The sequence below is a fragment of the Molossus molossus genome, unplaced genomic scaffold (genome assembly GCF_014108415.1).
Source record: "Molossus molossus isolate mMolMol1 unplaced genomic scaffold, mMolMol1.p scaffold_m16_p_14, whole genome shotgun sequence".
Lineage (NCBI taxonomy): Eukaryota > Metazoa > Chordata > Mammalia > Chiroptera > Molossidae > Molossus > Molossus molossus.
The window spans coordinates 19,608,444-19,629,734 of record NW_023425349.1 but is presented as its reverse complement, the minus strand read 5'-3'; the positions used below and the strand labels follow the sequence as shown (position 1 = coordinate 19,629,734).

Sequence of the window (21,291 nt, the reverse complement as noted above, 5' to 3'; positions counted from 1 at the left end):
AGGCCTTGGAGGGTACTTAGCTAGTGGGCAGTTACATGGGACTGGATCCCAGACCGTCTGATACCAGAACCTAGGTTTAAGGTAGTACTTTTCTAAAGCTGCCTCTTAAAACAGGCTGTTGTGGTACATGACAGAACACTTAGCAAAAGCCTGGTGCTTATAAAGGCTCAATTAAGTTTCCTACGGTCACATTAATACTTGGTGCTTTATATTTAAAACAAACACGCATATAACGCTACTAAGAAAGAAAGAAAAAGAAAGAAAGAAACTTTAAAAGACTGCTGAAGAGAGTGGGATCTGGGCCAGGGTCCGGTCGAGGGTGCGGGGCGGGCGCCCCAGGAGCAGCGAGAACCGGGCGGGAGGCAGAGCGGTGGCCTCCAGTGGGGGCCGGGGGCGGGGTCAGAGAGGCCCCGCCCAGCAGCCACCTGCGACAGGTGGTGCGTGTGGCGCCGGGCGGTCACTCGGCCATGTCAGCGGAGAGCGCGGGACCGGGACCGGGACCTGGGCCCGGGCCTCTCTGCCCGGAGCACGGCCAGGCTCTGAAGTGGTTCTGCTGCTCCGAGCGACGGCCGGTGTGCGCCGCCTGTGCGGAGCTGGGCGGCCGCTGCCAGGGACACCGCGTCCGCCCCGCGGAGGAGCGCGCAGAGGAGCTGCGGGTGAGCGGGCGCGGGCGCGCGGGCGTGGGCGCGGGAAGGCGCGGGAGCGGGGACCGAGCCGACCCGGGGCCCGGCCAGCCGCACAGGCTCCCCAGACGTACTGACTGTAGAACGAGGCGGTTACAGGGCGTGGCCTCTGGAGTCATACCTGAGTACGAATGTCACCTCTGTCTGTCCTCCTTGTGAATCTCAATCCTCTGAGACTCAGTGTCCCCACCTGTAGTTTGGAGCAATAAACGCGAGCACTTCTTATTGTGCGATATAAATACGGTAATAGGGTCACGTGGCGGGTCCAGCTGCCCAGCTGCCCGGTCGAAGAGCCCGGGAACCGGGTCTGGCCTCCGGCAATAAAGGGCTCAGCTGCTGCAACTCCCACCAACCCGGTGGAAGCTGATCTCTGAAAACACCCGGCCCCTTCTCACTCCTCAGCCCCAGGGCTCAAAACCCCACCCCCTGTCCACTGTTCTGGCTTCCTGGTGAGGTGATTTCTTTTCCCTTTCAGGATTGGCCTTGACTGTACTTCGAGTTGGTTTCACCTAGGTGAACGGAGGGGGCTGTCATATATCCGGAGGTCCACGCTGGAGCCTCTCCCCTAGGGTTTCTCCCCACCCCAACCACTTGGCTTCAGGCTGGTCACCTTCCTGTCACCACCCCTCTTGAACTGCTGAGATTGGGGGAGTTGAAATCACCCTGGGGCTTCTTCCCTCCTTCCACCCTACCTGTGTGGCCCCTGGGGATTTCCTTGCAATTTGATTAAAAGGCTTGATTCTTCCAACCTCTCCCTGGAGTTCTGCCCAGCTATGAGGCTGAGGACTCTCACTGGAGACTTGCCTCCTCAGACTGGACTGTAATAAACACCTCTGACAAGGGTGCCGGGGCCAGCAGGGACTCAGTTATTCAGCCTGAAAGCTCCTGGTTGGCCCTACTTGTCACCACTCTCCAGGAGAGGGATGATGAAAATAAACTTGGAAGACGTGGTATAATAAACTTCCATAATGTATAGACACTTTGCAAGTTCCAAAGCACTTAAATAGTCATCATTTCATTCCATCCAGACCAAGCCACTTTGAAGTGGTGGTCCTACCTACATCTTAGAGATGAGGAAACTGAGGCCCAGAGCAAAACAGTAACTCTTACCAGGTTTCTCCTGCTCAGGGCTGGACCAGGGCAGTCATTGACTGTAGACCAGAGGAAACCGGCTCCCCGCTTTGGTGGTTAGAGGGAGGAAGTGATGTTAATGAGAGTGAGAATTGAATGAAAACCTTTTTTAAAAGTTGCCATCAGGGCTGAATTTGAATGGTGGAAGGGACAAAAGCTGGGGCAGGGTGGCAGGCCTGATGCTTGTTTTGAAATGTACTGTGCCTGGGGCTCCTTCCCTGAACCCTCCTGAGGCCCTAGGTATATTCATCTTGTTTGCCCAGAGAGAGGTGTTTCTTGCCCTTTCTCTCCCCAATTTTGATTAGAGTGAGGCTTTTTTATTATTATTATTATTAATTTATTTTAGTTACAGATGTTTCTCCTTTTTCCTCCATTGACACCCTCCATCCCCTCCCTCCCTGCCCTGTCCCCAGCTTTGTTGTCCATGTCCATTGGTTATGCATACATGCATGTAAGTTCTGTGGTTTATCTCTCCCCACCACCCCCTCTTCTGGGGATTGCCAGTCTGTACCCCATTCCTCAGACTGTTATGTTCATTATATTCCACAAATAAGTGAGATCATGTGATACTTGTCTTTCTCTGCTTGGCTTGTTTCGCTTAGGATAATACTTTCCAGGTCCCTCCATGTCATCTCAAAGGATAAGAGCTCTTTCTTTCTTACAGCTGCGTAGTACTCCATTGTATATATGTACCACTGCTTTTTTTTTTTTTTTTAATCCTCACCCGAGGATATTTTTCCATTTTTTTGTTCAGGTAGAGTGGGAGGGAGAGAGAGGAAGAGAGAGAGAAACATCGATGTGAAAGGGACACATCGAGTGGCTGCCACCCGCTTGACCAACTAGGGCCAGGGACAAACTTCAACCGAGGTACATGCCCTTAGCGGGAACCGAACCCGGTTCTCTCCAGACCGCAGGCCGACTCTCTAACCGCTGAGCCAAACTGGCCAGGGCTGTACCACTGCTTTTTTATCCATTGTCTACTGATGGACATTTGGGCTGTTTCCAGATCTTAGCTATTGTAAATAGCACTGCTATGAACAAGGGGGTACATATATTCTTTCTGATTGGTGTTTCAGGCTTCTTAGGGTATATTCCTAGACGTGGGATCACTGGGTCAAATGGAAGTTCAATTTTAATTTTTTGAGGTAACACCATATTGTTTTCCATAGTGGCTGCACCAGTCTGCATTCCCACCAGCAGTGTACTAGAGTCCCCTTTTCTCCACACCCTAGCCAACACTTGTTGTTTGATGATTAGAGTGAGGCTTTTTACACTCTTTCCCCTACCCCTTTAGCCAGCAAGGAAATTTCACTCCAGGGCAAGATTATTCCTGAAGTGGGCAAAAACAGTACCAGTTCAAACAACTTTTTACTTACCTTCTGAATTCCTGTCTCTGTAGCTTTTCAGAAGCTATTCCCAGTTCCCTCAGTCCTGTGGTACGTGGTACCTCCCAATCAACTCAGTTCTAAAACTGTGTGTTTGGATTTGGTGAAGGGTAATGCTAATTCCTGGTTGTGTGTGTGTGTGTGTGTGTGTGTGTGTGTGTGTGTGTGTGTGTGTGTGTGTAGGAGGCTTACAGGGGCTTCCTAGAAGAGGCAGCTGATTGCCTTCTGGAAGATGGAACTGGGGCAGTGCTCTTAGGGGAAAGAGTAGAGGGGCTGCTGCTTGGAAGGCTCCCACTGTTAATGTGGAGAAATGGAGAGGAAAGCAGGGGCCTGGCCGTATCTCCTTGGGCAAGTTACTTCTCGGTGAGCCTTAGCTGCGTTTATAAAACTCTTCCCTGCTCGCATGAGTGATGCTCACAGCTTTAGGAGCTGTAAACTGCTGAACTTGTTGTGGTCAAGGAAATGGGTTTCATTCATTCAACAAATATTTATTCAGGGTCTTCTGTATGTAGGAACTCTTTTCTAGGTAGTGGGACATAGAGAATAAGTCAAAGTCAGGGTACTTATGTTCTAGTGGTGGGGAAAAGACACAAAAAAGGTAAACATAATATACAGTCAGAGAATGATAGTACAAGGGAGAAAAATAAGCAAAATAAGGGAATGGGGTGGATCATCAGGGAAGGCTTCTGAAGAAGTGACATGTGCATGAAATGGGGGTGTGAGGCATAGAGAAATATGGGAAAAGACTGCTGGAGACAGAAGAAACAACAGATGCAAAGGCACTGTGGTCAGGACAAATTTGGTGAGTTTGTGAAACAGAAAGAAGGCCAGTGCAGAAAGTGTAGGAAGTAACATTAGGGAGATATGCGGAGTCACATCAGGTAGGGCTTGTTGGCTAAGGCAAGAAGCTTGATCTCTGGTTGTATTGGAAAGTCATTGGAGAGTTTTGAGCAGGGACAGTGACCTGATTTCCTTACAAAATATGGCAGTGTCTAACTGTGGGGTTTAATAATGGAGGCCCAGTTAGGAGGTTCTAATAGTGGTTCCTATGAAAGATAAGATGATCTGGGTAGAACAGCAGGAATGAAGGTGGCCAGAGGAAAGAGAGAGACTTTGGAGATGGGGCTGCTGGACTCACTGATGGATTAGATGTGAGGTTGGAGAGTAAGAGCTGGTTTTTTTTCGGGGGGCAGGTAATAAGGTTGATGATTGATGGTGCTATTTAAGGAATGGCAGTGAGGATACTTGGGGAAGGGCAGTTGAGAAGCCATGTTCTTTTGCTCAGGTGCATATGTAGAGTCAGGTAACTGGGTATGAAGGAAGATTAAGGGTGTATGCAGGAAAGTGATTATCGTAATGGGCCATGGGATTTCAGGATAAAGAGAGAAATGAGGCCACGATAGGGGGTGATGGACAGTGAAAAGAGGTAAGACTAACATACTGGCAGCTCCACCTGAGCTGAAGAATCGTTGGAATGGAAATTCTAGAGTTAGTGATCTAGAAGAGTGAGAAGTGGTAGGCAGGGTATGAGATCTTTGAAATGAAGATTTTTGGAGGTGGTGTAGCTTTCAATAAGGATGACATCTGGTATATAACCATGGGAGTGGGTGGTGGAGGAGGGATAAAAAGAAAAAAAGTCAATGGAATGGAGTGAATGAATCAACATGGATCAAGATACAATAGGTGTCATTTACATTGCAGAACAAGATTGTGGACCAGTGCGAGAGACTGCAGTTACAGAGTGCTGGCATCACCAAGTACATGGCTGAGGTCCTACCAGGGAAGAACCAGAGAGCAGTGGTAGGTAATTCTTCTCCTTTGCCTTCTACTCTGGGCCCTCTTCTAGGATAAGACCCCAGTCTTAGGGTCTTGAACCAGTCTAGGGTCCCTTCCCAACCTCACAAACTCATTGTGCTATAGCACAAAGCTGGATGCCCAGGAAGGATGGTTTCTGATTTCTCTGAGCTTTGGTTTTACCATCTGGGCAGAGTAGCACACTGGGCGTAAAGACCTTTTGGCAGGTAAGGGATCAGGAAGGGTAGCATTTTTCTACCATCCAATTGTTTTGTACCCTGCATGAGAATTATCAAATAACCTAGGGACTTTTACATTGAATATTCTTTAAAAAAATTTTTGTTTTCTTTATTGATTTTTAGAGAGAGAGGAAGGGAGAGGGAGAGAGAGATAGAAACATCAATAAGAGAGAACATTGATTAGTCGCCTCCTGCATGCCCCCCACTAGGGATCAGGCCTACAACCTGGGCATGTGCCCTGACCTAATCAAACTGGTGACTTCTTGGTGCATGGATTGACACTCAACCACTGAGCCACATCGAATATTCTATATGATAGTCTTATGAAGTAGGTAGCAGTAGCATCCCTGTTTATATTGACTTGACCAAGATCCTACAGCCTCCTGCCAGAATTAGTTCTATGACCTGGCTACTCTGACTCTCCGGCCATTGCTCCTTTTGCTGATCCTCCATTCAGTGGACTCATTGCATGGCTACCTCTATCAAGTATGCCTTTCAAGGGCAGGGGCTATGAATTTCTTTCTGCACATCCCCACCCCACCCCGTTCTTCCACCATAGTAGTACATGAGAATGGACCATTGGATTTAGTAACATGCATAGTATTGGAGATCCTGACTAGAGGAATTTTGGAGAGGGGTGGGGTGAAAGCCTGATTGGAGTGGGTTCCAGAGGAAACGGGATAAGAGCAATACGGGATAGTTAACACAGGCAACTCTTGAGTTTTGGTGTAGAAGGGAGCTGAGAAATGAGATGATAGTGGAGAGAAAGAAGGGATCAAGAGGATTTTTTGTTTATTTTGTGGTTTTTTTTTGTTTGTTTTGTTTTTATCCTCACCCAAGGACATTTTTCCATTTTTTTTGTTCAGATAGAGTAAGAGGGAGAGAGGAAGAGAGAGAGAGAGAAACATCCACGTGAAAGGGACACATCGAGTGGCTGCCACCCACACAACCCAACCAGGGCCGGGGACAAACTGCAACCGTGGTACACGCCCTTAACGGGAACTGAACCCGGGCCTCTCTGGACTACAGGCCGACGCTCTAACCGCTGAGCCAAACTGGCCAGGGCTATTTTGTGTTTTTTTAAAATCCTCACCTTAGGATATTTTCCCATTTATCTTCAGATGGGGGGGGGGGGATCAGTGTGAGAGAGACACATCGATTGGTTGCCTCCCGCACAACCCCGACAAGGGCTGGGGATGAACTGCAACTGAGGTATGTGCCCTTGACCAGAATTGAACTTGAGACTTTTTGGTCCTAGGGCTAACATGCTAACCACTGAGCCAAACCGGTCAGGGCTGTTTATTTTCTTTTTAAGATGGGAGAAGTTACTTTATATGGATATGCAAATGGGAATTTTCCAGTAGAAAAGGGAAAATTGATGATGCAAGAGAAAGAGGAAACTTGGTTATAGTAAAGGGGGTGGGATTCTAGTAAACAAGAAGAAGGGTTGGTTGTAGGTAAAAGCATGGGTAGTTCATCCACAGAAATGGAGAAGGCAGAGTGAACACAGGTGCAGGTAGATGGGTAGATGATGGGCTGAGCTTGTGGAAGTTCTCTTCTGATTGCTTCTATTTTCCATTATTTATCACCCTTCCTGTAGGTCCTTAATGATGCTATTTGTCAAGTTAACTTTTTAAAAAATGTTTTTATTGATTTTATTTAGAGGGAGAGGAAGGGAGGGAGAGATGGAAACATCGATGTGAGAGAGAAACATTGATTGGCTGCTTCCTGCACACCCCCTATTGGGGATTGAGCCTGCAACCTGGGCTTGTGGCCTGACCAGGAATCAAACCGGGACCTCTCAGTCAATAGGATGTCACTCAGTCCACTGAACCACACTGCCCAGGCTTTTTTAAGAAATCTTTTTTCTTTATTGATTTTTAGAGAGAGGAAGGGAGAGGGAGAGAGAGACAGAAACATCAATGAGAGAGAACATTGATTGCTGCCTCCTGCATGCCCCTCACTGGGGATTGGGCATGTACCCTGGCTGGAAATGAACTGGTGACCTCTTGGTGCATGGGTTGATGCTCAACCACTGAGCCACACCAGCTGGATAGGCCGGGCTATTTTTTAACTTTTAATTTTGAAATAATTGTAGATTCACTACAGTGATTGCAGATTCACATACAGTGGTACATCTTTCCTAACTATAGTACAATATCATAATGTGGAAATTGATGTTGATACAGCTCACCTTATTCAGATTTCACCAGCTTTATATGTATTCATTTCTCTATGTGTATTTAATTCTACGCATTTGTATTTGTATAGATTCGTGTGACTTCTACCACAATCGAGATACAGAACAGTTTCATCATAAGGATCCTTTGTGTTACCCTTATATAGCCATGCCCGTTTCCTATTATTATTATACAAAATTTATGGGTTTGGTTGCTAATCTTAGTACAGAGTTTTATTTAAAGGATTTTTGCATCTATGCTCAAGAGAGAGACTAGCCTATGAGTTTCATTTCTTGTATAGTCCTTATCAGATTTTGCTAATGAGTTTATGTAATCCTTATTCTGTGAGTTGGGAAACAGAACTCTCTATTTTCACTGGAGGAGTTTGTGTAAGATTGGAATTATCTGTGCCTTGAATGTTTGGTGACACCCTCTGTAAAACTATCTGGGCTTGGTGGTGTTTTTGTTGGTAGATTTTTAACTACTGATTCATTTTCTGTCATAACTACAGGATTTTTTTCTGTTTGGTTTTCTTTCTTTCTTTCTTTTTTTTTGGTATGTGACCCTAGCAGGAACCGAACCAGGACTCTGGTCTGCAGGCTAACGCTCCAACCACTAAGCCAAACCAGCCAGGGCTCCTGTTTGGTTTTAAACAGGAAAATCTTTCTGGAAAAATTACCTATTTTCTCTGATGTTGAATTTAATGCATAAAGTTGTTCTTAATATCGATCAAAGTTGTCACAGGTTTGTCTATCATGTTAGTTTTCAAAGAATCATTTTTTAGTATTTTAACCCCCTCTTTTTGTATTATTATTAGTAGTATTATTTATTTATTGATTTATTGATTGATTGATTGATTTTTCCTCACCCAAGGACACCTTTGCATTTATCTTCAGATAGAGCAGGAGGGAGAGAGGGAGGAAGAGAGAGAGAAAAACATCGATGTGAGAGAAACACATAGAGTGGTTGCCACCCATACGACCCCAACCGGGGCCTGAGACAAACTGCAACCAAGGTACATGCCCTTAGTGGAAACTGAACCCGGGACTCTCTGGTCCGTGGGCCGACACTCTAACCACTGAGCCAAACTGGCCAGGGCTCTTTTTGTATTATTATGTCCTCTTATCTTTATCATTAAAATAATTTTTTTGTATGTGGTATGTGCTCCTAGCGGGAACTGAACCCGGGACTCTCTGGTCTGTAGTTCGACACTCAACTGCTGAGCCAAACTGGCCAGGGCTAAAATAATTTTTTTTACATACAATACTCTGTTGTTCTTTAAACTTCCTGAGTTGAACAGTCTATCATTTAGTTTTTCTTATTTCTCAAGGTGAGTATTTAAACCATATAGTTCCTTCTAGGTATTAGTATAGGCTCATCCCACAAATTTGATATCATCTATTCATTCAGTTATACGTATTTTTAAATTTCCACTATGATTTGTTCTTTCACTATGAGTTATTAGAAATAGGTTTTTAAATATCCAAATGTATGGTTTTACTTTTTAAATTATCATTTCTTTTTTTTACTAATTTCTAACAATGCATTGTAATCTGTATGATATCAGTTGTTCAAAATTTGTTGAGACTTGCTTCATGCTCTAAAATATGATCAATCTAGGTGAATGTTTTCACATTCACTTGAGAAGATATGTAGGGTTCTATATATGTCTACTTTTTGTAATCCTCACCCGAGGACAGAGTGGAAGGGAGGGAGGGAGGGAGAAGGAGAGAGAGAAACATCGATGTGAGAAAGACACATCGATCGATTGCCTCCTGCACAACCCCGATCACGGCCAGGGATTGAACCTGACCTGCAACCCCAGTATGTGCCCTTAATCAGAATTGAACCCATGATCCTTTGGTCCAGGGGCCAACACTCTAACTGCTGAACCAACCCCCCCAGGGGTGTGTGTGTGTGTGTGTGTGTGTGTGTGTGTGTGTATGTCTGTGTGTGTATACACAGACACATACATACATACATATAAATTAATCATTAATTGGGTCAAATCATCTCTATATGTATTAATTTTTTATCTGTCAGATTTATTGATTACTGGTGAGGGGCATTTACATTTTCATATTATGCTGTGGACTTGTCTATTTTTCCTTAAAATTCTGTCAAGTATTCTTTTTATAGTTTGGTGCTATTTATGAAACGTGTATAATTTAGATTTGTTATATATTCTTGGTAAACCAGTCCTTTATCACTTGGATGCCCTTGCGTGATGGCTTAGATGAGTATACGTTTCTAAAGCAAATCACAAGCCCATCCCAGGGCAACTGAGTCCTCAGTTCCAGACTACACTAGTTTCCAATTCCTTTCCTCCTCTGGACTCCGGGCGATTTCCTTTCTCAACTGCCAGAGCAGCTTCACTTTTAAGGATGCTTTGGGGCTGTTTTTACAGCATGTCTGTGTTTTGTTTTAGGAATGTTTTCTAGTTTACTCTGTCATATCTTTGGAAAGGGAAGTTTTCTTTTGTTCTGTGCCATTCATTTCTGGGAATGACTCAAGAAGTGTGTTGAAATTGACTGCCATCTTCTAGTCAGGGAGAATCGATGCCTCTTAGGTGGGGGGTCTGTTATTGACCCTGATCACACAGTGTAATTACAGATGCTCACCACTGTGGGCAACAAAGTGGGACCGAGAGAAGAGCAGTAGCTGATGTTTTGGGGCACTCAGTGCCGGCTGGGCTCTATTTACTTTATACGTATTAACTCATTTAACCCTCGCAGTAGCCTTATGAGGTAGGTACGATTATCATCCTCAGCTGACGGACTAGAAAATTGAGGCATAGCCATGATAAGTAACTTGCTTAAAGTTCCACATATAATAAGTGGAAGAGCTAAGATCGAAACTTTGGCACTGTCTCCAAAGCCTAATTTCCCAACCCCTATGTTATGTTGCCTCCAGAGAACACCGAAGTGGAATCTGAATGCCTTTGCCACTCCCTCTTCCCCACTGGGTCATGGGTCTGAGCTTCATCTGTTAAACAGGGACAATTGTCACCTGCCCTGTACAAAGCAGGTCTTCAGGGGCAGGGCACAGGGAAGCCATTGACTTTCTGGCGTAGAGGAGACTGTTCTCCTTTTACTTGTCTGGCAAGTGTGCAGGTGCTTCATACAATAGACACCTGTGGGTAGGATTGATTCCCAGAAGGCACTGGTGTAGGGGGATAGTGTTGAACTGAGAGTCAAGAGAACTGGGTTCTAGTCCCAGCTCTGTCACTGCCTTGGCGTGTGATTGCTACCACGAGATTTTTTATTAAGTGGGGAAAAAAATGTCCCATCAGTCATTCAGTAAACATTTAAGTGTATACCAGACACTGTGCTAGTTTCTAGGAGATACACATTAACTTCATTGTCTGACGATTGATTTCAGGCCTCCTGTGTGTCAGAAAAGAATTCAACCACAGAAGCAGTTCAAATGAACATATTAGGAAATGATAGTTTTTGTTCTCAGACATGGTCAAAAATATCAACTGGACCACAGTTGATACAGATCCTGTTGATGAGGATGCCTTTGTAGGCCCTTCTGTTCTGCAGTTCTGTGATCTCTGACCTCGGTCCCATGGCCTTGGTATTCCTCTGTGAAGTTAGCAGGCTATTCTAGTTGCTCTCTAGTCCCTGCCCAGCCCTTCCATTCTGGGAACCTGGTTCCATGAGATATGGCCTGGATGTCTGGCTTTCGAATTTCTTTACTCTAAACCACATTTGGGAACTCTTAGAGCTAGTGGCTTAAGCACTGTTACTGCCACTACAGTGCCCATGGCAGACGTTGCTGATCAGCCTCGGCACTCCTTTGGACTTGACGGGGCACTCCTAACTTGACAGGGGCTTTGCCAGGATCCGACTCTTTGTTTTTTTACCCCCTGTTAGAGCATGGCCAGCGCAGCGCGGGAACTGGTCATCCAGCGGCTGGGTCTGGTGAGGAGCCTGTGTGAGACCGAGGAGCAGCGGTTGCTGGAACGTGTGCATGGCGAAGAGGAGCGGGCCCACCAGAGCATCCTGACGCAGCGAGTGCACTGGGCCGAGGCTCTGGAGAAGCTCGACGCCATCCGCACCTTCCTGGTGGACGTGCTCACCCATACGGATGACCTCCAGCTGATTGTAAGTCAAGCGGAGGTGAGGGCGTGACCAGTTGGCCAGTCTCTCCAAAAGGTCTGAAAACATCGAGAATGTTTATTGGTCGGAGGTGTGTAGATAATGATAATTTGGAGCAGGGACGAGGTGGGGAAATTAAGTTATATGGATTATTTTTTGTACCTGGTAACTTAGCTTTTCAATAGTGAGCAAGTGTTGACTGAGTGCCTGCTATGTGCTAAGCATTGTGCTATGGCGGAGAGGTACAGGATACAGCTGTCAGTGACTCACATAAACTGATGATCAGGATATGTGCTGTGGTAGATGACACTCCTAGGAGCTAGGGCCCCCACAAGCCAAACTTGAGGGGGTCCGGGAAGGCTTCCTGGATGAAGCGACTTAGAAGCTGATGCCTGAAAGATGAGGGTTGCAGTTATGTTAAAGGAAGTGGGGAGGTGGAGTGAGAACTCCGAACCTGAAGAGCTGCCAAGGGGTCCAATATGCAAACATACAGCTCATCTTTAAGCCTGCCATCTGGAAATTACCATGATTAATATTTTGGTACATATCCTTTCAAAGTCTTTTATATAGATATGCAGATACCTGTAGTTTTAAGGGACAGTGTGGCACCTGAATAAATATGCCAAACAGAGAAGTGAGAATGTAGAGCAGCTGAGCTGTCTGTCGCACTGCAGTTCAAGTAGGACAGTTTCCATGACTGCCCTAGATTGTGCATTCCTTTCATCACACAGCTTCCACGTTCAGAGCACGTTCTGTCCTCAACACTGGGACAGTCACAATAGAAACCCAGAAAGGAACCCAGCCATCTAGTTGCTGACAGTCTTGATGGGGGATGAAATGTTGGGTAAATATGTGCTCAACCTGAAGTGTAGTTGAGAGAAACTCAGGACACCGTGGGGGCACAGGGGACAAAATGATTCATTTTTATTCTAGAGTCTCTGTCCCTGTGGGGCCCTCCACGCCAGTTGAATATATTCAAATCCTGATTGCCTGCTGGGTTTCTGGTGCCAAGCCTGACTCTGTTTTCTTTTCTCACAGCAGAAGGAGCAGGAGATTTTTGAGAGGTGAGTTTGGTCCCTAATTTGCTTGGACAGTCATGGAAACCATGGACTTTGGGCCTGTAAATAGCCCATTGCATGCAGGCTCCGCTGCTCCTGGGAGAAAGCCCAGGGTGTGCAGCTGAGCAGCTCCTCTGGAGCGAGGGACGATGGACAGGGCCTTCTGCCCCTAGCTGAGCGGCTCCTCTGGAGCGAGGGACGATGGACAGGGCCTTCTGCCCCTAGCTGAGCGGCTCCTCTGGAGCGAGGGACGATGGACAGGGCCTTCCTGCCCCTAGCTTGGAGAGCTGCTGTAGACCATGTGTAAGGGAGTGAAATAATCACTTATTAATCAGGGCCTTGCCACAGTCTAACATGATCCTATTAAGAACTGTCTCAGGGTTTTACCACCCCATCTACACATGAGAATGCCGAGGCTCAAAGAGGGAAAGGGACTTGCCCAAGCCCCCAGCTGGGACTGGGACCCCCCTATCTCAGGACTGTCTTCTCACTCCCACTTTCTCTGATGAAAGAATCTTTGAAACCATCAAAATTTGCATTTTAATTATGCAATAAGAAAAGAATTTCAAGAGGCCCTACCTAGGTCCCCAAAGGCTGAGAACAAAGAGCCTGAGGAAATGGCTTAAAGGATGTACTTGGTCAGGCAAAGAAATTAAATTCTTAATTTTCTGTGCAAGATTTCAGAGCTGTACTTGGGAGCACAACCCATTCTTCTTATCTATTTTTGTATTTAAGCTTCACTAGCAATATATGTATTTGAAAGAAAGAAAAAATCCCACCGATATAAAACTGTTAAAATTGACTGGCCGAGTGCTTACAGCTCTTTTTGAATTTGTCTAGTAAATCTTCTGGTTTTTACCGGAAGGCCCTCGGGAAAAAAAAAAGTTGCCCGGCCCATGTGGCTCAGTGGTTGAGCATCGACCCATGCAACAAGAGGTCGCCAGTTCGATTCCCAGTCAGGGCACATGCCCAGGTTGTGGGCCCGATCCCCAGTGGGGAGCATGCAGGAGGCGGCCAGTCAATGTTCTCTCTCATTGATGTTTCTCTCTCTCTCTTCCTCTCTCTAAAATCAATAAAAGAAAAAAAAAAACTATTAAAATTAAAAATGAGTCACTCCTTAATCCCATTCCCTAGAAGTGATCAGTTTTAACAGTTAGTTTTGTGTCTTGGGACTTTCCTATGTATAATCATGGGAGACATTTTTTTTTTGCCTCCTTAAAAAAATATTTTTTGCCCTGGCCGGTTTGGCTCAACAGTTAGAGCATCGACCTGCGGTCCAAAGAGACCCAGGTTCGGTTCCCACTAAGGGCACGTACCTAGGTTGCAGTTTGTCCCCGGCCCTGGTTGGGTCGTGTGGGTGGCAACCACCCAATGTGTCCCTTTCACGTCGATGTTTCTCTCTCTCTTTCTCCTTCCCACTCTATCTGAATAAAAATGGGAAAATGTCCTCAGATGAGGATAAAAAAAAAATTATTAAAAACACAGATGGGATCATTTTATACTTATTGTTCCATAATTTGTCAGGCTATCTTGGAGTCTTGCCATGCCAGTACATGTAGGCTTGCCTCACTTTTTGGCAAGTCTGTGAAGCATTCCACAGTATGGATGCACCCACGTTCATTGTACTATCTCCTTTTAATGTGTGTTTGGCTTGTTCCTACTTTTCCCCTCCTGTAATCTTTCCACACTTCTGTTAGTCTTCTCTTTCTCCTTCGTCTTCATCTTCTTTTAACACAGTCAGTCAGTCTGCAATATCCAGCTGATGTGATTTTTGAAAAAAATTTTGATCTTCAATTTTTTTGTTTTGAAATATTTTAAACTCATAGAAAACTTACAGAAATAGCATAGTGACCTTCACTTAGAAATGCTAATTGTTAACATTTTGTCAGGTTTGCTCTTTTATCTATTTATCAAGTGAATATATAAAAAACTTACTTTTTTCTGACCTATTTGAGAGTAAGTTGCAGAAAACATGCTCTTTTAATCTAGACTTCAGCATTTGTCTCCAAAAACAAAGATATTCTCTTACATAACCACAGCATAATGATCAAGTTCAGAAATTTAATGTTGATGTAATATTATCTAATATATATAGCCCATATTCAAGTGTTGCCAACTGAGCCAAAAAAGTTCTTAACCATGTTTGGCATTATTGCTGTTGTTGTTGTTTGTTTTCCTGATTCATCTGGTCTCTTTTGATCTGGAATTTGTTCCTTAGCCTTTTTTTTTTTTTTTTTTTTTAAACATTTTTAATGAGTCTAGGACAGTTTTTTTTCTAGAACATTCCTCAATTTGAGTTCCTCTGTTGTTATCTTATAATTAGGTTCAGATTTTGCATTTTGGGCAAGAATATCTCATAAATGATGTGTTCTCAGTCTGTCAAATTGGGGGGCACGTGATGTCACTTTGTCCCATTATCAGGGATGTTAATTTTGGTCACATGGAGAAAGTGGTGCCTACTGGGCTGCTTCATTATAAAGTTACGTCTTTCCTTTTGTAACTAATAAGCAGTGTAAGGAAGTACTTTTTGTATAAACAGCCTGTTTACCTTTAAACTTCATCCAATAGTTTTAGTCTCCATTGATGCTAAATTCCTTCTTGAATTATTCATTTATTTATTTGCTTGTTTGTTCATTCACTTATTTTATTTTTTTTATTTTTATTTTTTATTTATTTTTTTATCCTCACCCGAGGACACCTTTTCATTCTTTGTTCAGATAGAGCAGGAGGGAGAGAGAGAGAGAAACATCGATGTGAAAGGGACACATCGAGTGGCTGCCACCCGCACGACCAACCAGGGCCGGGGACAAACTGCAACCGAGGTACGTGCCCTTAGCGGGAACCGAACCCAGGTCTCTCCGGACCGCAGGCTGATGCTCCAACCGCTGAGCCAAACCGGCCAGGGCTGTTCATTCACTTATTTAGGATCACTATACACTTGTGGATTCTTTTATTCAGTGCATTACAATCTATCACTACTACTAATATTATTTTTGTAATTTTTTTTTTTTTGAGAGAGAGAAACATGAATGTGTGAAAGATACATCAATTGGCTGCCACTCACACGCCTCCTACTGGGGATCAGGCCTGCAACCTGGCATGTGCCCTGACTGGGAATCAAACCTGGACCTCTCAGTCCACGGGGCAACGCTCAATCCACTGAGCCACAGCAGCCAGGCAACTATTATTAATTTTGATCTTCAAACTGTCCTAGATTTGGCCAGTTCTAGTCCCTTCAGGCTCACCTTGTTTTTTTCCTGCCTCAGGCCTGAAAGCAGCTATTTCTCCAGAGAGTCTTGGTACCCATTTAGTGGGGAGTAGTATTTAAAAACCATGATCCGGGCACTAGATGTGCATTGCTGCTGATGCATCATTGCTTCCAGGCCTTCTCAGTAGATAGCAGATAGCGCTGGGAAGTATGAGTGTGGTGTTTTGTTTTGTTTTTAATATTTTTTCTTTATTGATTTTAGAGAGAGGAAAGGAGAGAGAAAGAAACATCGATGATGTTTCACCTCCTGCATGTCCCCCTCTGGGGATTGGCCACCTCCTGCATGTCCCCCACCGGGGATTGGGCCTACAACCTGGGCATGTGCCCTGAACAACAATCCAACCAGCGATCTCTTGGTGCGTGGGTCGACGCTCAACCACTGAGCCACACCAGCCAGACTGTATCACAACTTCTAATTCCAAGAGAACACCACAGAGTTTTCCCTTTGCCTTCTCGATTCTATGTTTATATCTTTCTTCTTTTACAGTGAGAACCTTGGCATCCAGCAACAGCAATATAGTCATTCATTTGCTTAGTCCTACAATACACACAGATGTGTTTGAGAATTGCTAAATCTATACCACTACTGACAAACCTATTCATAGAGATCAAGATTTACTTGTAGTTCCTGGTGCCTGAGGGTGTATACTTTCAAAGTACTGTGTTCAAAAGTTGTGAAGTCCCTTCTAGCTGGGAACTCACTTGTTTGAGAAACGCCTTTATTGGCTCATATTTTTTGTCCACATCCCTGGCTGGGTTCGGCTCTGGCCTGTCAACAGCAACAGGTCCTGCTGCACAGACCAGGCCTTCTGATCCCAGCCGGGGCCCTGCTATGTCCCAACCCCAATTCACTTCTCCTCCTTTGGAGTCATGAATTTTCTCTTCTGTACCATGATATACCTGGACCAGCTGGTTTTCTAGATTCTGATGTCTATGACTGGCCTCAAATTTGCCCTGGGAAGATGGCTTAGCAGTGACAACACTGCTCCTCATTCCTCTCTACTTGCTGGCTGGGACACCTGAAGACCTAGCCTCACTGCTTTGAGAAGATGGCAACAGACCCTCTGTTGTCTGACCACAAAGAGCCTTTGTTACTTTAGCCTGCTCCCGGCTTTTCTAGGGCTCTGTTCATCTCATTCCTCCCAAGCCAGGACAGTCATTGACAATCTTGCAAAGAGCTGGCATCCATGAGATGCCCTACCCTCTCTCCCCTCTCCTTCATCAATGGGCAGAGCCATGAGATTTGGGGAAGAGAGTGTGCTCTCCGAACTGCTGCCTGACGTCAAAGCCATCTTCAGGACGAGAGGCAGTGGGAAGTTCTTTCTCAGAGCCTATGTCAAAAGGCTGTAAAAGCTCAGTGGCAAATCCCCACTTGGTTCTATACCCCTTTGAGATGTCACTTCAGGCCAAGGGGAAAATTATGTTGAGTGGTGCCGGACTCCAACCTGGGTTTGTTCTCTTTTTGCCTGGAGGTAGGGCTTGAATCAGCTCCCCTTTTTATCTGAGTGCTTTCTCTGAATCTCTCTTCTCTCCTGCCAAATGGGTGACAATTACCTTCCAGGTTAGTTGCAGAGAAAACAGCCAGCCCAGAGCCTGACTGCTTAAATGGCAATTCTCCTTGTTCCCATTTTCCCTCTCCAACCAAACCCAATCCCAGCTGTGAGCTGAGGCGAGGTGGTTAGTCATTGGGAGCAAAGTGCTGTGAATAATTTATAGTTGGGAGACAGCTGAAATCCCCTCCTGTGTGATCCCGCAGGGGTGTTGGTGGTGTAAGAGCCGAGGAGTTAGCTGTACCTGCTGATCAAATCAAGGGCAGCATTACTGCGGCAGTCGGTTTTGGAGGGGAGGCGACATTTTCTCTGGGCAGACGGTAGAGGGGAAAGACTGCCGCACAGAGGTCCGCGAGGCCCAAGTCCTAGCCCCGCTGCTAATGTCCCGATCCATGGGTGAGGAGCCTCCACACAGCAGACCAACTCCAAGTCACGATACTAGCACCAGTAGTTACTGCCCTGTCAATCATCTGCCTTGCGGAATTAAGGCTTCCTGTGTGTGTGTGTGGGGGGGGGCGGGGGGTGCACAGGGAAAATGTCCACCTTCCCTTTGGCTTCAGTCCCCTTGGGTCAGCTCCTCCCTGGGGTCTGGTTGCCAATTTTGCTTCTGTCCACCACCCCCAATCACCCTGTATTGATCCAGATACATTTCCAGTTCCCTTCTGAATCTCTGTTTGTTTGTTTTTCTCTCTGTACAAGGACTGAGGAAGCAGAGGGCATTTTGGATCCTCAGGAGTCGAAAAAGTTAAACTTTAATGAGAAGTGTGCTTGGAGCCCACTTCTGACTCAACTCTGGGCAACAGCAGCTCTCGGCTCCCTCTCAGGTTAGAAGCCGCTAGAGCCCAGCACCAGCTGGAACAACTGGGCGTCTGTCTGTCTGTCTGTCTGTGGTGAATCCTGGGGACTGGTGCATTCGGGATGGTAGCTGAAAGGACCAGGGGTGGTGCGGGCAGGCTTGTCAGTGGAGCCAAGGTTCTGGAAAGACCCGGGGCACCTGGGCCAGGTCCTTCCTGTTTTCAGACCAACTTGCTCTGTAGTTGGGTCAAGGATAAGTCTTGTGCCTGTAAATCACGTCCTTCTTATGTCCTGCCCTACTGGGACAGTTCAGTAGTATTTCTTAGAAACCTGGTTTCTCTTTAAGAAGATATAATTGATGACGAGCCAGGGAGCATCTGGAGTGAGAATTGAGCTGCCTGGATTCGCCTCACTGGACAAACATCGACTCAGGCTCACTGGGCCTGACCTGGTGGCTGCAGGCTGGGGCCCCAGAGGTGAATGTGACACGGTCTCCTGCCTCCACAAATTCCCACTTAGTGTGGGATTTCTCAAAGCGGGCTTCCCCCAAGCTAGAGAGAGGCTTCCATTCTCCCAGTTATGGTATTTGCACAATACACAGGGTTAAGTTCACTGGTGAATTGAAATTTTTCTCAATTTTAACCCTCCCCAGCTCCCCGTTACCCATTATCCTTAAAACGTTAGTACAAGCTGGAATTCTCGAGAATCCGGTACAAGTATTGTCTGATTAGCTAGCAGTCCCATGTCGTTAGTTGTTGGAAATGCATGCCTGACGCTTCCTAGCTTCAGGGGCCTGTGTCCCCAGGACAAGTCGGATCTGGAGGCCGCAGATTTGCCCAGCAGGGTACAGTATGATGCTTGATGCAGGAACAAAGCGCTGGGTCTTAATTTTGCCCCTGCCACCAACTTGGTGTGTGACCTTGGGCAACTCGCTTCTCCTCTCTGGGCCTTTTATCTGTCTCAGTTTCCAGATAATAATAACTACCGTTATGGCCACAAGTTATTGAGCACATATTATTGCTAGGTACTTTCCATGTATCAATTCATTGGATCCTCACGTCTACCCTGTGGTAAGCCCTATTTTGATGCCCATTTTACAGATGAGGAAACTGAAGCTCAGAGAGAGTAAATGGCTTGTCTGAGGTCAGAGTGGCAGTGAGTGATAAGGAAGCCCTTTGCTACCAGGCAGGACCAGGGTAGGGCTGAGCGTGGACCTTGGGCGACTGTGAGAAGTTTTTTCTGGCCTTGGCTGATTTGGCTCAGCGGTTAGAGTGTCGGCCTGCAGACCAGAGAGACCCAGGTTCGGTTCCTGCTAAGGGCTTGTACCTCAGTTGCAGTTTGTCCCAGGCCCTGTTTGGAGTCGTGTGGGTGGCCACCAGTGGATGTGTCTCTCACATCGATGTTTCTCTTTCTCTCTTCCCCCCTCTCTCCCTCCCACTCTATCTGAAGATAAATGCAAAAATGTCCTCGGGTGAGGGTAAAAAACACATTTTTTTTTTCTGGCAGGCATGGAGGATGTGCGTATCGACGAGAGGACTGTCAGCCCCTTCCTGCAACTGTCAGATGACCGAAAGACTCTGACCTTCAGTGCCAAGAAGTCCAAGGCCTGTGCAGACGACCCAGAGCGCTTTGACCACTGGCCCAATGCTCTGGCTGCCACCTCCTTCCAGGCTGGGCTGCACGCCTGGATGGTGAATGTGCAGAACAGTTGTGCCTACAAGGTGGGCGTGGCCTTGGGCCAGCTGCCCCGCAAGGGTTCTGGCAGTGACTCTCGTCTGGGCCACAGCGCCTACTCCTGGGTCTTCTCCCGCTACGACCAAGAGTTCTGTTTCTCACACGATGGGCAGCACGAGCCCCTGGGTCTGCTGCGCTGCCCAGCCCAGCTGGGCATACTGTTGGACTTGCAGGCCCAGGAGCTGCTATTCTATGATCCGGCCTCGGGCGTGGTGCTCCACAGCCACCATGCATCCTTCCCTGGGCCCCTTTTCCCAGTCTTTGCTGTGGCTGACCAGACCATTTCCATTGTCCACTGACCTTTGGCCCTGGGGAGGCTAGATCTGCCTGCCCACCACCCTTTTAGGCCACACTTCTACCCAATATTCTTTTCCCAGATGTTGCTCATGCCCACTGGGCGGCATTGGGAGGGGTTGGGATCCATTTCAGATCTGGGTACAACCATTGAATGCTGGTGTCTGTGGGGAACCTTCCACTCCCTAGGCCTTAGTTTCCCAAATTCAACATGAGGGTGTCTCGTTCACTTTATCTCAGACATCCAGCATGGTGCCTGGTGAGCATGCAATACATATTTGGCGAGTGGGTGGATGGATAGGCGGGTGGCCGGGTGCACATGCTAGACTCCCGGAGAAGCACTGCCTTTCGGCCCCACCCCCCAGCTCTGAGCATGGAAGTGCTTCCGTGGCAGCAAAGCCTGTGGCTGAAGTCTTTCATCTCATTCAGTGCTGCTCAGCCCTTTGCATGACACAACACAGCGAAAATATTTTTCTAGCACACAAGGACAACCTGGAAGGGGTTTAGAACTCCTGCCAGGCTGCTCCTGGTCAGAGGGCTCTGGCCTGGGGGGCTCTGTCCTCCTCCCCAGATCCTACCTGGCCACCCAGAAGACAGAAAATCCTATCTCCAGGTACCCTGACTGCAACACACCCATCAGCAGCTGTGCCTTGTACCTGGCGGCTCACCTCCAGCCTGTGCCCACTGGGGTGACAGGGATGAACTTTTCCCCCAGCTGCAGCTGATGAGTACCCCACATGGTGGCCCCTTTGACATAATGTGGAGACCTGGGGTGAGAGCCTGGAGCCAGAAGGAGCTGAAGGGGTAAGAGAGCCAGCCTTAGAGAACATGTACATTATTAAAGGTTTTAAAAGACTGAAAAATTCCTCCCATGTTCTTTGTTGGTAATTGGGCAGACCCTCTCAAGGGCCAGCTCAAATCTTAGAGGTGTGTTTACTGGGAATTTGATGTCATCCCCACCCTCATCCATATTCCCAGAGATAAGCAGGTGGCTGAGGTCAGCATACACCGCCTAAAGGGCATGGAGTCAGTTCTGTGCCCTGCATTGCAAGGACCAAGGGCAAGTCCTTTCCTGAT

At 46.6% G+C, this 21,291-nt stretch overlaps 1 protein-coding gene and 1 non-coding gene across 2 annotated transcripts; both read left to right on the top strand.

The window, feature by feature from the left end:
• The first annotated feature begins 467 nt into the window (after positions 1–467).
• Positions 468–20,303, top strand: LOC118630058 (B box and SPRY domain-containing protein). The gene is made up of 6 exons (XM_036261761.1): positions 468–656; positions 4,901–4,999; positions 11,291–11,521; positions 12,554–12,579; positions 18,091–18,215; positions 19,693–20,303. The coding sequence occupies exons 1-6, from the start codon at positions 468–470 to the stop codon at positions 20,217–20,219; spliced, it is 1,197 nt and encodes a 398-aa protein (XP_036117654.1). The 3' UTR covers positions 20,220–20,303.
• LOC118630339 lies at positions 13,382–13,444 on the top strand. The gene has a single exon (XR_004959582.1). It is a non-coding gene; the product is annotated as a U7 small nuclear RNA (small nuclear RNA).
• Positions 20,304–21,291: the final 988 nt, after the last annotated feature.